The sequence below is a fragment of the Oncorhynchus nerka genome, linkage group LG11 (genome assembly GCF_034236695.1).
Source record: "Oncorhynchus nerka isolate Pitt River linkage group LG11, Oner_Uvic_2.0, whole genome shotgun sequence".
In the NCBI taxonomy this organism is placed as follows: domain Eukaryota; kingdom Metazoa; phylum Chordata; class Actinopteri; order Salmoniformes; family Salmonidae; genus Oncorhynchus; species Oncorhynchus nerka.
The window spans coordinates 58,790,332-58,801,033 of record NC_088406.1 but is presented as its reverse complement, the minus strand read 5'-3'; the positions used below and the strand labels follow the sequence as shown (position 1 = coordinate 58,801,033).

The following is a 10,702-nucleotide window of genomic DNA, read 5'->3' as shown; positions in this document are numbered from 1 at the left end:
TATTGAAATCTCAAGTCTAAGTACTCTGAAGGTACTGGGTGGTTGTCTAACTGGAAGTCTTTAAAATATCGTCTATTTATACCAGAGGGATTTGAGCAAGACATTCCACCTGAGACTCTGCCTGTACTGGACGGCAAGTTGTCTCTGACTTTTGTGGGATAATGAGTCCAACCGATGCTAAACGAGGTGCTAAACGCAGGAAGAACAAGCGGGGCGGTGGCAGCAGTAGCTGCAGTAGTACTGTCTGCAGTACCAGTGGCAAGGCCGGGGTTTCAGCCACGGACCTGAGTCTTCAAGCCACGGCAACACCCGTGTCTACCATGGGCTTTCTGACATCAGGGAGCTCTGGAAATGGGAACATGGGCTCTATAACAGGCCTGAACGGAGAGGTGAGAATATACAGTTGACGTGTTGAACACTAACGTCAGAGATTTTGATTACACATAATCGACAGACATTTGAGGCCTGACATTCTTCAGTAGCTAGCCCAGCTACCGAGGAAGCTAGCTAGCTAACGATAACTCGGGAAATGGGAACCTGACGTCGACAACAGCCAACAAGTTAGTTTAGCTGACTAACTACGTTAGTAAGCTTTCTATATACGGTAACGCGTTAGTTATAACGTTAGCTACTTGCTCAAATTGAAAATAAACTAGACCGGCTGACGTTTCTAGCTATCTTGTTCTAGCTAACGTTACTCGACAACCACAATGTTGACAGACCGAAAATATCCGATTTTGCTTACACGACAGTCGTTATCTTATTATCTAACTGTTCGCGACGTTGTGGGAGTGGATGTTTGTTACTTGCTAGATGGATACTAACGTTAGCGTGTAAACTAACGTTAACTATGACCAAACTGACCATCGCCACCGCACTGTGTCCTTAAACTGAAGTGTCTCTTGTTCCTGACTAGCAGCTAGGTACAGTATGTAGCTTGTTAACAATGCGCAACAATTTGGACAGCCAGTTGGCCTTTAATTTCTTGTCTGATGTTTTCATATTCACAATTTTAGCAGGAGTAGTAGCTCACCAGACTAACGTTACTGTACTGTTTACAAACATGAAGTCTCAGTCGAGTCTGTCAGTGTCATCGGATTAGCCTGCTAAGTAACAGTAGGCCTATAGTTTGTTTACTCATACCAATTATTTAATAGGAAGGTCATTACTAGTTAGGTCGTCCACGGTGTTTACAGACACAATAATAATGTGTAAGACAACTGCAAGACTACCGTCACACAGCCAAGTGAGCCAAATTACTTTACCACAATCCTGCAATATACCAATGGTATAGCAAACATTGCAACATTACATACTTGGCTGTCAAATGGTATATTGAGTGTCTTGCTTTACTCATGGTTTCTTGTCTCGTCTCCATATATTGCAGCTATGCCTTGTCAGTCTTCTCTATATCACAACAGTAGCCAGGGAAACAACATCCACTAAAATCACCAAAGACTAGGCCTAATCATGTGTACGTCACATTGGCCGCGACTAGGTTTATCATCTTTAGGGCTGAAGGACTTCCTCATATGATGAGCCAATTGTCCCAAAAAAGTCCATAATGCAGACTTGTTAATACTTAGTCACTGTCTAAGTAAATCCAAGGAAAGTCTGATTTGAGCTAAATGCAACGCATTGTATTGCACTCACTCAGTTTCATTAGCCTAGCTAGCCTATATGCCAGACAGTTTCCCCATCATTTGGGATGTAGACAAAGGTTGCAGAAAATAAATCAGGAGAAGAACGCATATTGTGAATACTGATTGTGGCAAATTTTTACTTTGTGAACCCTTGATTGCGATTCTTACAAATTGCTATGATCCATCTATAGAACGGATGTAAGCCCCAGAATATAGGCCTACCAACATCAGAGTTGTGATAGTGGTCTTAATGTTTGTTTCTTTGAAAGCTCATGCCTAGGCCAGGCTACTTATTGTGGAAGGAATTTGCCTAGATCAGCATTTACACTAGTCAGGGCTATTATTTCCATCTAAGAAGTAATATAATATTCTCATAACCTTTTGTTTAACTAATCAGTGTGTTTTGATTCATTCTTCAGATGTTTACAAAATCTTTGCAAAGTGCATACATATCGAGACTACACTCTGCTTATGTAAAGATTGTCTGTTGAAGACAGAAACAGCAGGTGAACTTGCTGGCCCCGTCAATATACTGCTGCGCCGAGCATTAATATGAAAAGTAATATCTGCATATGTTCTTTGCAATATCGCCAGGACATATCATCAACTGCTTTGTGTTTTATTTGATGTTCAAATAACATAATTTGGAGACAAACCTTAATTGTGTGTGGCCAAGTAGCCCCCAGCCAGGTCAAGCGCTAACATGCTTCAGATAGCCTTGTAATTAGACGCTTGGCATCGGTGCTAATGAGAGGGGTGACTCCGGAGGTGTTGGTTTATGTCGGGCCCTTTGTGTCCTCCAGGTCTCTATGAACGGTAACGTTACACCACAGTTTTCGGAGGGGCCGGTGAATTCCGACTTCTCTGGAGTCCTTCAGGTAATGCATCACTCACTGTCTCTGCAGCTACTCCTGTTAGGCCTACGGTAACATAGATCAGCATCAGCTTATCTGTTGTGAGTATCACTGGGTGGACTGAAAAGCCCCAGGTGGCATTCAAGTAGGCACAAAGTGTATGAAAAAGTTTTGAAATGGGAAAGGCCCATCCTAAACGTTATGACCAATAATAACCCATTTTAAAACATTTTCCACCTGTTTGTGCTTACTGCCCATGACCCTGTCTTAATTAACTTTAGAACCTGCCTGGGTAGGCTACATATTGGAGCACTAGTTAGTAGCTACTGGTTACTGCCACTACAGTAGTGCTACACACACTCTTCTAACTGACATCCACTCCGTCTCCAACCACCAGACCCCATTCACATTTGGCCTGAGCCAGAGGGCCCCATATTCCACCACCGGCGACCGCTGCCTCCTGTGCCGGAGTGAGCGCAAGCCAGACAGCACCCTCCATCCGGACGCGATGCTCCCCGGGGCGGGGCCGAACGGTATGGCACAGCCCCCCAAGTCCCCCAGCGCTCTGCAGCTGCCCCTGTGGGTGTGCCCCGACTGCCGGCGCACGGTGGAGAAGGAGGACCGCCACGCCTCCCTGGAGCAGTCGCTGGTGGTGAGTCACCACAAGCTGGTGGAGGGGTGTGGGTGGAGGGAGGGAGAAGTATGGTGGTGAAAAGGTGATGCTGGACCAATGAACTGAATGACAATGGCTGTTTAAGTGGATGTTTGTGTACAGTTAGAGGATAGCCAAGCCCTAGATAGATGCAGGCAGGCATTGGTGGATTATATCAAGTAACAGAAACATTTAGTCTAGGCCTTTCAATGTGTGTTGCATTATGAGGATAAACATTTTCTGACTTGCACCTCCAGGTTGACTGCATGAACTTCACAAAAACCATGTGATCAAAGGTCATGCAGTTTTTTTATGAAGTCTCCTTCAAGTCGCTGTAGTTGCTTCTCACCAACTGCACCATGCATTCATCACCTGTGTTGTGGGAGGCACTATTTTTCAACCAATCATTAGGGTGTTTTTGGTTGAACCACGCGAATGTGACCAAAGATGTGACTGAAACAGGAACCAACTTTACTGCGATTCTAAAGAAACAGGAGATCCAAACGAAAGTGATATTTGAGACCTCTGTAATCAATACATTATACACAAGTTATGTTTTCAGTTTGTGAGTGATATGAGGGTATAGACATTTTTATTTTGACATTTTATAAATAATTTTTTTATGAACAATAGCAGCTATGTTGACACTTCCATGTTGATCTGAGCCTTGCCAACTTTCTTCTACAGTCGGCTTTGTTAGCGTTACTGCTCGAACACATCCATAGAGTCGGCGCAAAAGAGAGAGATGGCGACAGGTATACTAAAGGTAGATTACAACAAGGAATAAAGAGGTTGAGGGCTTGTGACTGCCCACTGACTGATCTACAAATGACCTTGTATGATAAATAACTACTCATTATTTGTAGATTAGTCAGTCACCATTTACCACAATGCGTCACCGATTTGATGCTCTTGGACACGGCCAAAGAGAGACAGACCGACCCATACCACACAGACGCATACCACGCACAGAGAAAGCGGAGGAAACAGGCAAGCTACAGGTGGACTGTAACAAGGAGCAGAAACACCTGAGTCCTGACCAAACACACACATTGTAAAACATTAGTTTCCCTCTGTCTGTCTGATGACTCAGCATTATAGAGGCTTTGGCTCCTCCTTTGCTATCAGCGGGAGATAATAACCTCAGACAGAAAGCCACACCGGTGTTTAGATGTCTCTCTTGCTGATGACATTTACATTTACATTTAAGTCATTTAGCAGACGCTCTTATCCAGAGCGACTTACAAATTGGTGCTTTCACCTTATGACATCCAGTGGAACAGCCACTTTACAATAGTGCATCTAGGTCTTTTAAGGGGGGAGAAGGATTACTTTATCCTATCCTAGGTATTCCTTAAAGAGGTGGGGTTTCAGGTGTCTCCGGAAGGTGGTGATTGACTCCGCTGTCCTGGCGTCGTGAGGGAGTTTGTTCCACCATTGGGGGGCCAGAGCAGCGAACAGTTTTGACTGGGCTGAGCGGGAACTGTACTTCCTCAGTGGTAGGGAGGCGAGCAGGCCAGAGGTGGATGAACGCAGTGCCCTTGTTTGGGTGTAGGGCCTGGAGGTACTGAGGTGCCGTTCCCCTCACAGCTCCGTAGGCAAGCACCATGGTCTTGTAGCGGATGCGAGCTTCAACTGGAAGCCAGTGGAGAGAGCGGAGGAGCGGGGTGACGTGAGAGAACTTGGGAAGGTTGAACACCAGACGGGCTGCGGCGTTCTGGATGAGTTGTAGGGGTTTAATGGCACAGGCAGGGAGCCCAGCCAACAGCGAGTTGCAGTAATCCAGACGGGAGATGACAAGTGCCTGGATTAGGACCTGCGCCGCTTCCTGTGTGAGGCAGGGTCGTACTCTGCGGATGTTGTAGAGCATGAACCTACAGGAACGGGCCACCGCCTTGATGTTATTTGAGAACGACAGGGTGTTGTCCAGGATCACGCCGAGGTTCTTAGCGCTCTGGGACGAGGACACAATGGAGTTGTCAACCGTGATGGCGAGATCATGGAACGGGCAGTCCTTCCCGGGAGGAAGAGCAGCTCCGTCTTGCCGAGGTTCAGCTTGAGGTGATGATCCGTCATCCACACTGATATGTCTGCCAGACATGCAGAGATGCGATTCGCCACCTGGTCGTCAGAAGGGGAAAGGAGAAGATTAATTGTGTGTCGTCTGCATAGCAATGATAGGAGAGACCATGTGAGGTTATGACAGAGCCAAGTGACTTGGTGTATAGCGAGAATAGGAGAGGGCCTAGAACAGAGCCCTGGGGGACACCAGTGGTGAGAGCACGTGGTGAGGAGACGGATTCTCGCCACGCCACCTGGTAGGAGCGACCTGTCAGGTAGGACGCAATCCAAGCGTGGGCCGCGCCGGAGATGCCCAACTCGGAGAGGGTGGAGAGGAGGATCTGATGGTTCACAGTATCGAAGGCAGCCGATAGGTCTAGAAGGATGAGAGCAGAGGAGAGAGAGTTAGCTTTAGCAGTGACATGTTAGTGGCTGTTCCGCATACACTGCCTTGCCTCACTCCTAAGAAGCCACTCTGTGTTGGCGACGTCTAGCAGCTAATTGCTAGGCTAATTGAATTTGAAAGTTGGGAAGAGCCTGACAATTCCTGGAGTGTCCCTCTGGCCTGGAATGCGCTTGTTTTTCCTTTCCCTTTTTCTGCTATTTTGCTTGATTACGTTCTCTAATTTCTCTCCTGTTCTGGAATTTTGTCTCTAGTCTAGTATAATGAGTCTCTGTGCACTTTGCTGCAATGAAATACTTCAGAGTACAGACCTAAGGCAACAGTTGGTAACGTTAAGTCACCTTTATGGTCGCTCTTGGTTGCATTATCATTGCTTTTTTGCATGTTCTGATGCCCTGTAATTTCTTATTCCCCCAGAGCCAAGACTTCCTGTTGCACATGCCTGTGGGTAACGGAGGCTTGGGCCAGGAGCTGCCCGCTGCAGGGGGCAGACTGACCAATGGTGGCACACCCCCAACCCTCCCCACTCTCCCCGTCCCAGACCTCACCACCCCTATGACCGCTGACACCGTGTGCAGTTGTGAGGCCTGCAACGAGAGACGGTGAGCTGGATGGGCGCATTTGTGGTGGTCACTAAACGACCACGCTAGAAAGGACGAAAGTGTCTATCGTTTGACATATTGAGCTAGCCTAGTGTATCAACTATGTGTTCAGGAAGTTTCTAGAAGCCGCCACCTGTGCTACCATCCTTTTTAGCATTGTCAGATAACTAATCACATCCACCAGTCAGATAATAACTAATCACATCCACCAGCCAGCTCTATCTTTCTCTCTAACAGTCTGGTTTCACAGCGCCTCAGAACGGGACTTGACTGTAAATCGATGGACTTAACAACCGCTGGTTTTATTGGCTGATCTCTGTCCATCAGCATCTTGTTTTCTTTTTCTTTCAAATACTTTAACTGCACTAGATTGAGCTTGCCTGGGGATATGGAACCAATGTGATAGTCTCAAAAGTGCAAACACCGCCCATCTAGCACTCCAGGCAGGCTCAATGAAATGCTCAACATTTCAATGAATGCAAATACTATTTTAAAGTTGCACAATGCAGAAATCGCTCCGCCATTTCCTGTTTGCTAAAACTCGAATAGCTCACCTAATTTCAGTTTATGTGACAAAATAAGCTAGTATAGTGTAGATAATCATTGTACCATCTAAACCACTGTGAAATATATCTTCCATAATCAAAACATGTTGTTTTAGCTGTTTGAAGCTGGTGTACAAAACCGAAAGTCAATGAATGGTAGATGTATAACTCAGATTTCTATGTGAATTTGGTTGGGTTGCCCAAAAAGTTAATCATTTCCACTTTAACCAATGACTGATATCCAGTCCCTGCAAGATCTGCAAAGTATTTTTTTTTTATCTGTGGCCAACAATTCTTGATTTTTTTCAGGGGCTTTCAATGAAATTTGGCGAAGAGTTTTGTTTGTCACGTTCATTTAATATGAATCAATAAAAAGTCATATGTGCTCAGCCTGCAGCATGATCTATTTTCTTGTGCGCACATATGATAAACAGTTGTTGGTCTGAACACGTCTATGAGACGGAGGAGTGTGTATCAATCCTTCACTGCAATTAATTTATTTTACTCCAGCCAGCAGTTAAATCTAAATAATAATGATTCTCAAATCAGTCAAGTCATTTAAAAAGAACGACTCGTTTGCGATCTGCACATCACTACCACAGATTTCCTTTCTTTTGCTTCGGTCATGGTGATCTGCGTCTGCTGTGGTGGCTGTTCGGACCAGAGTATGTGAGCAGAGCTGGTGTGGAGCGTACCCAATTTGACTGGTGCGAGATTCCCAAAGGCTGGAGCGTCGGCCTTCTCACCAGCTCCAATTTCGCTCCAGTAGCGCTCACTTCACCAGCTCAGGGCATGCCGGCCCAGGATTAATTTGTAGTCTACTTGTGTGCCGCTTTAGCTACTGTGATGGAGTTCATGAAATATTTTCATAAACTGATAAATCAAGGTGACTTACAAAGATGCGGACCGAGAGGGAGTACGATGATGTAGTGTCCACAACTAAAGAATCTTTATGGAAACACAAAAGCATGATGGTGTACTTACTACCTGTACACAGTGGTGGAAAAAGTACCCAATTGTCATACTTTAGTAAAAGTAATGATACCTTAATAGAAAATGACTCAAGTGAAAGTCACCCAGTAAAATACTACTTGAGTAAAAGTCAAAGTATTTGGTTTGAAATATTCTTAAGTATCAAAAGTAAATGTAATTTCTAAAATATACTTAAGCATCAAAAGTAAAATTATAAATCATTTCAAATTCCTTACATAAGGCACACCAGACTGCACCATTTTCTTGTTTTTTTTAACCAGGGGCATACTCCCAACACTCAGACAATATTTACAAAGGAAGCATGTGTGTTTCGTTTGTAAATTATGTAGGGATGACCCGGGATGTTCTCTTGATAAGTGTGTGAATTGAACCAATTTCCTGTCCTGCTAAGCATTCAGAATGTATTGAGTACTTTTTGGTATCAGGGAAAATGTATGGAGTAAAAAGTACATTTTCTTTAGGAATGTAATGAAGTAAAAGTTGTCAAAAATATAAATTGTAAAGTACAGATACACCAAAAAAACTACTGAAGTAGTACTTTAATGTATTTTTACTTAAGTATTTTACACCTCTGTGTGTACATGCTAAAAGAAATGAACGAGTTGGGTAGTTAACTAAGTGCGTCATTGTAGCAAAGTATTTATAAACAAAAAATCTTCTCTTAAACCATCCTTGTTTAATTTGTATTTCATTCTAAGTATGTCACATCTTATATGTGCAATTTATATACTAATGATTTAATACAACTAAATGCTGGGCGCTTTATGTCCCTACCAGCCTATTGTGTTGCACTCGCAAATGCTTCACAATGTGTTTCTTTGTAGGCTATAGCCTTGAAATAATTGGAATAATATAGCCTGAATAGTTCATTTTAGGCTCCCTGTCTGGCTCCTGACCTATTTGCTGTTTTAATATGACATGAACCTATTTGAAATTATTTAGGCTTATTACATTCATCTTTTCATGTTTATTAAAATACTTTTCATTCAAATCCATATGATTTGGTTTTAATGCTTAAAAACCAATTGGTAGGTCCAGGTAGTCACAAAAATAGATGGATGTTGGTTAAATTGTGATTTGAATTAATAGAGCGAATTTTTTTTTTTTTTTTTTTCTCCGCTCATCTCCGCTCACATGCTCTGATTCTGACCTTCTTTTCACATACTTTGCTGGCTCTTGTGTTCCAGCACAGCGTTGCAACAATTTGCCCCCATTTTCATGTAAAACATTTGGGAATCATTTTGCACTGTCTGACTATGATTTTTGTTGGTAAATGAGATGGATTCCTGTTCATTGTTCTGCCTGTCAGTTGTAATCAGTCAGTAATCAACTTTAGACTTCACACGCTGACGGGGGGGGTGTTGATGTTTTATTGGGCTGTTTCCATGGTAACAGTGATCAAAATTGCTAACCCTCTTTTGATTGGACACTTGTGCAGTGATTGGTCAAAATTGCGAGCTCTTCCATAAATTTGTGGATTCGTTGATTTTGTTTTGAATTATGCGATCGCAGAATTTTGGAATCCTGGAGGGACTCGATATCAGCCCTTTAAAAGAGTAACATGGATGCACAGACGCGCTAATACTTCTACTATCTGGGTTGTATTCATATAGTAAATGAAGTAGGAAATGCTCATTTTGGTTTTCTGTGTCAATGTTTTAAAGTGTTTTCTGTTGCTTGCCCTAATGAACATGATCCTGCGTCCCTTGTATAAGTGCACCCAGTGTCCTCTCACTGATGCATCACAATTACCTTTTTTGGCCTTCACCCCCTCCAGGGAGATTTCGGCCGAGTCAGAGCGTGAGTCCCAGCTGCTGCAGAACCACTGGTCGGAGGTTCGCTACCTAGTGCGGTGCATCTACCGCCAGACAGGCACGCCGCTGGCCGACGACCACGACCAGCCCCTTGACCGCGACAAGGAGGGCATGAAGGAGCTGGTGGACAGGTAAGACCCAGCTAGAGAAAAGGCAGCTTGTCTTCCACCCTCTTTCCCTCAGTCTGCCTCTGCATTCCTCCTTTCCCCCCTCTTTCTATTCCTTTCTCCTTCTATTTTTCCTATACACCCTCTCCTTCCTACCCTCCATCTCTCACTGCTTCCTGTCTCATTCCTTTCTTTCCTTTTGCCCTCCATGCTCTCTCCCATCCCTACCATCCTCTTTTCACTTCCATCTTTAAGATAATCAGTTATCTGACAAGAGTACCAGAGTAATCATTGAATGGTTATCTCACTTTCCCTTGTCCAATTTTGCTAGATAAGAGATTACCTTCAGAAAATGGTTAGCCATTTCAGAGGTTAAACCTTCCTCTGTGCTACTACTTGGGGCTAGGCCATCTGTTACATTGTACCAGGAAAACCTGAGTTTGATTTAGTTATTTGAAAGTGTTTGAGATGCATTTGACCCAGGACTGACCACCATAGATAATCCCTACAAGTATTAGCATATTTTGCTATTGTATTAGCCTATTGTACACTGGGTCTTATGATGTCCATCTTGCCCACCTCCTGTTCAGGCTGTGCGAGAAGGACCCGTACCAGCTCTACCAGAGGCTGGAGCAGCAGGCCCGCGAGTACGTCCTAGAAATGAAGGTGCGCCTGCTCAAGCACCTGTCGACCGGCTCCAAGGCTGCGGCGGCCGCCGCCCAGGGCCCCCCACAGGCCCACCAGTTCATCTCGCTGCTCCTGGAGGAGTACAGCGCCCTCTGCCAGGCTGCGCGCACCATCAGCAGCTTCCTCCTCACCCTGGTCAGTCTTCCTCTGTTAGCGATAGCATTGAAGATTGCCTCATGTTAGCATTAGCTTAGTCTTAGACCAGTGGCTAACAAACAGTCTTGTGCAATAACTTTCAGGGTTGGCATTTGCGCTAGCATTACTTACTGTTAGCCTTACTGTTGGCCTTTCCATTATGCTTTGTGTTAGCCTTTTGCGTTAGCCTTTGTGGTTACCTTTAC

At 44.4% G+C, this 10,702-nt stretch overlaps 1 protein-coding gene across 1 annotated transcript in view; it reads left to right on the top strand.

The window, feature by feature from the left end:
* The window catches only part of fam193a (family with sequence similarity 193 member A), a 32,218-nt gene continuing 21,516 nt past the window's right edge, over window positions 1-10,702 (top strand). The window contains 6 exon segments of the mRNA XM_029673439.2: window positions 1-389; window positions 2,447-2,521; window positions 2,895-3,149; window positions 6,031-6,215; window positions 9,531-9,698; window positions 10,265-10,496. Coding sequence (XP_029529299.2) covers window positions 162-389; window positions 2,447-2,521; window positions 2,895-3,149; window positions 6,031-6,215; window positions 9,531-9,698; window positions 10,265-10,496 — 1,143 coding nt within the window. The 5' untranslated portion in view covers window positions 1-161.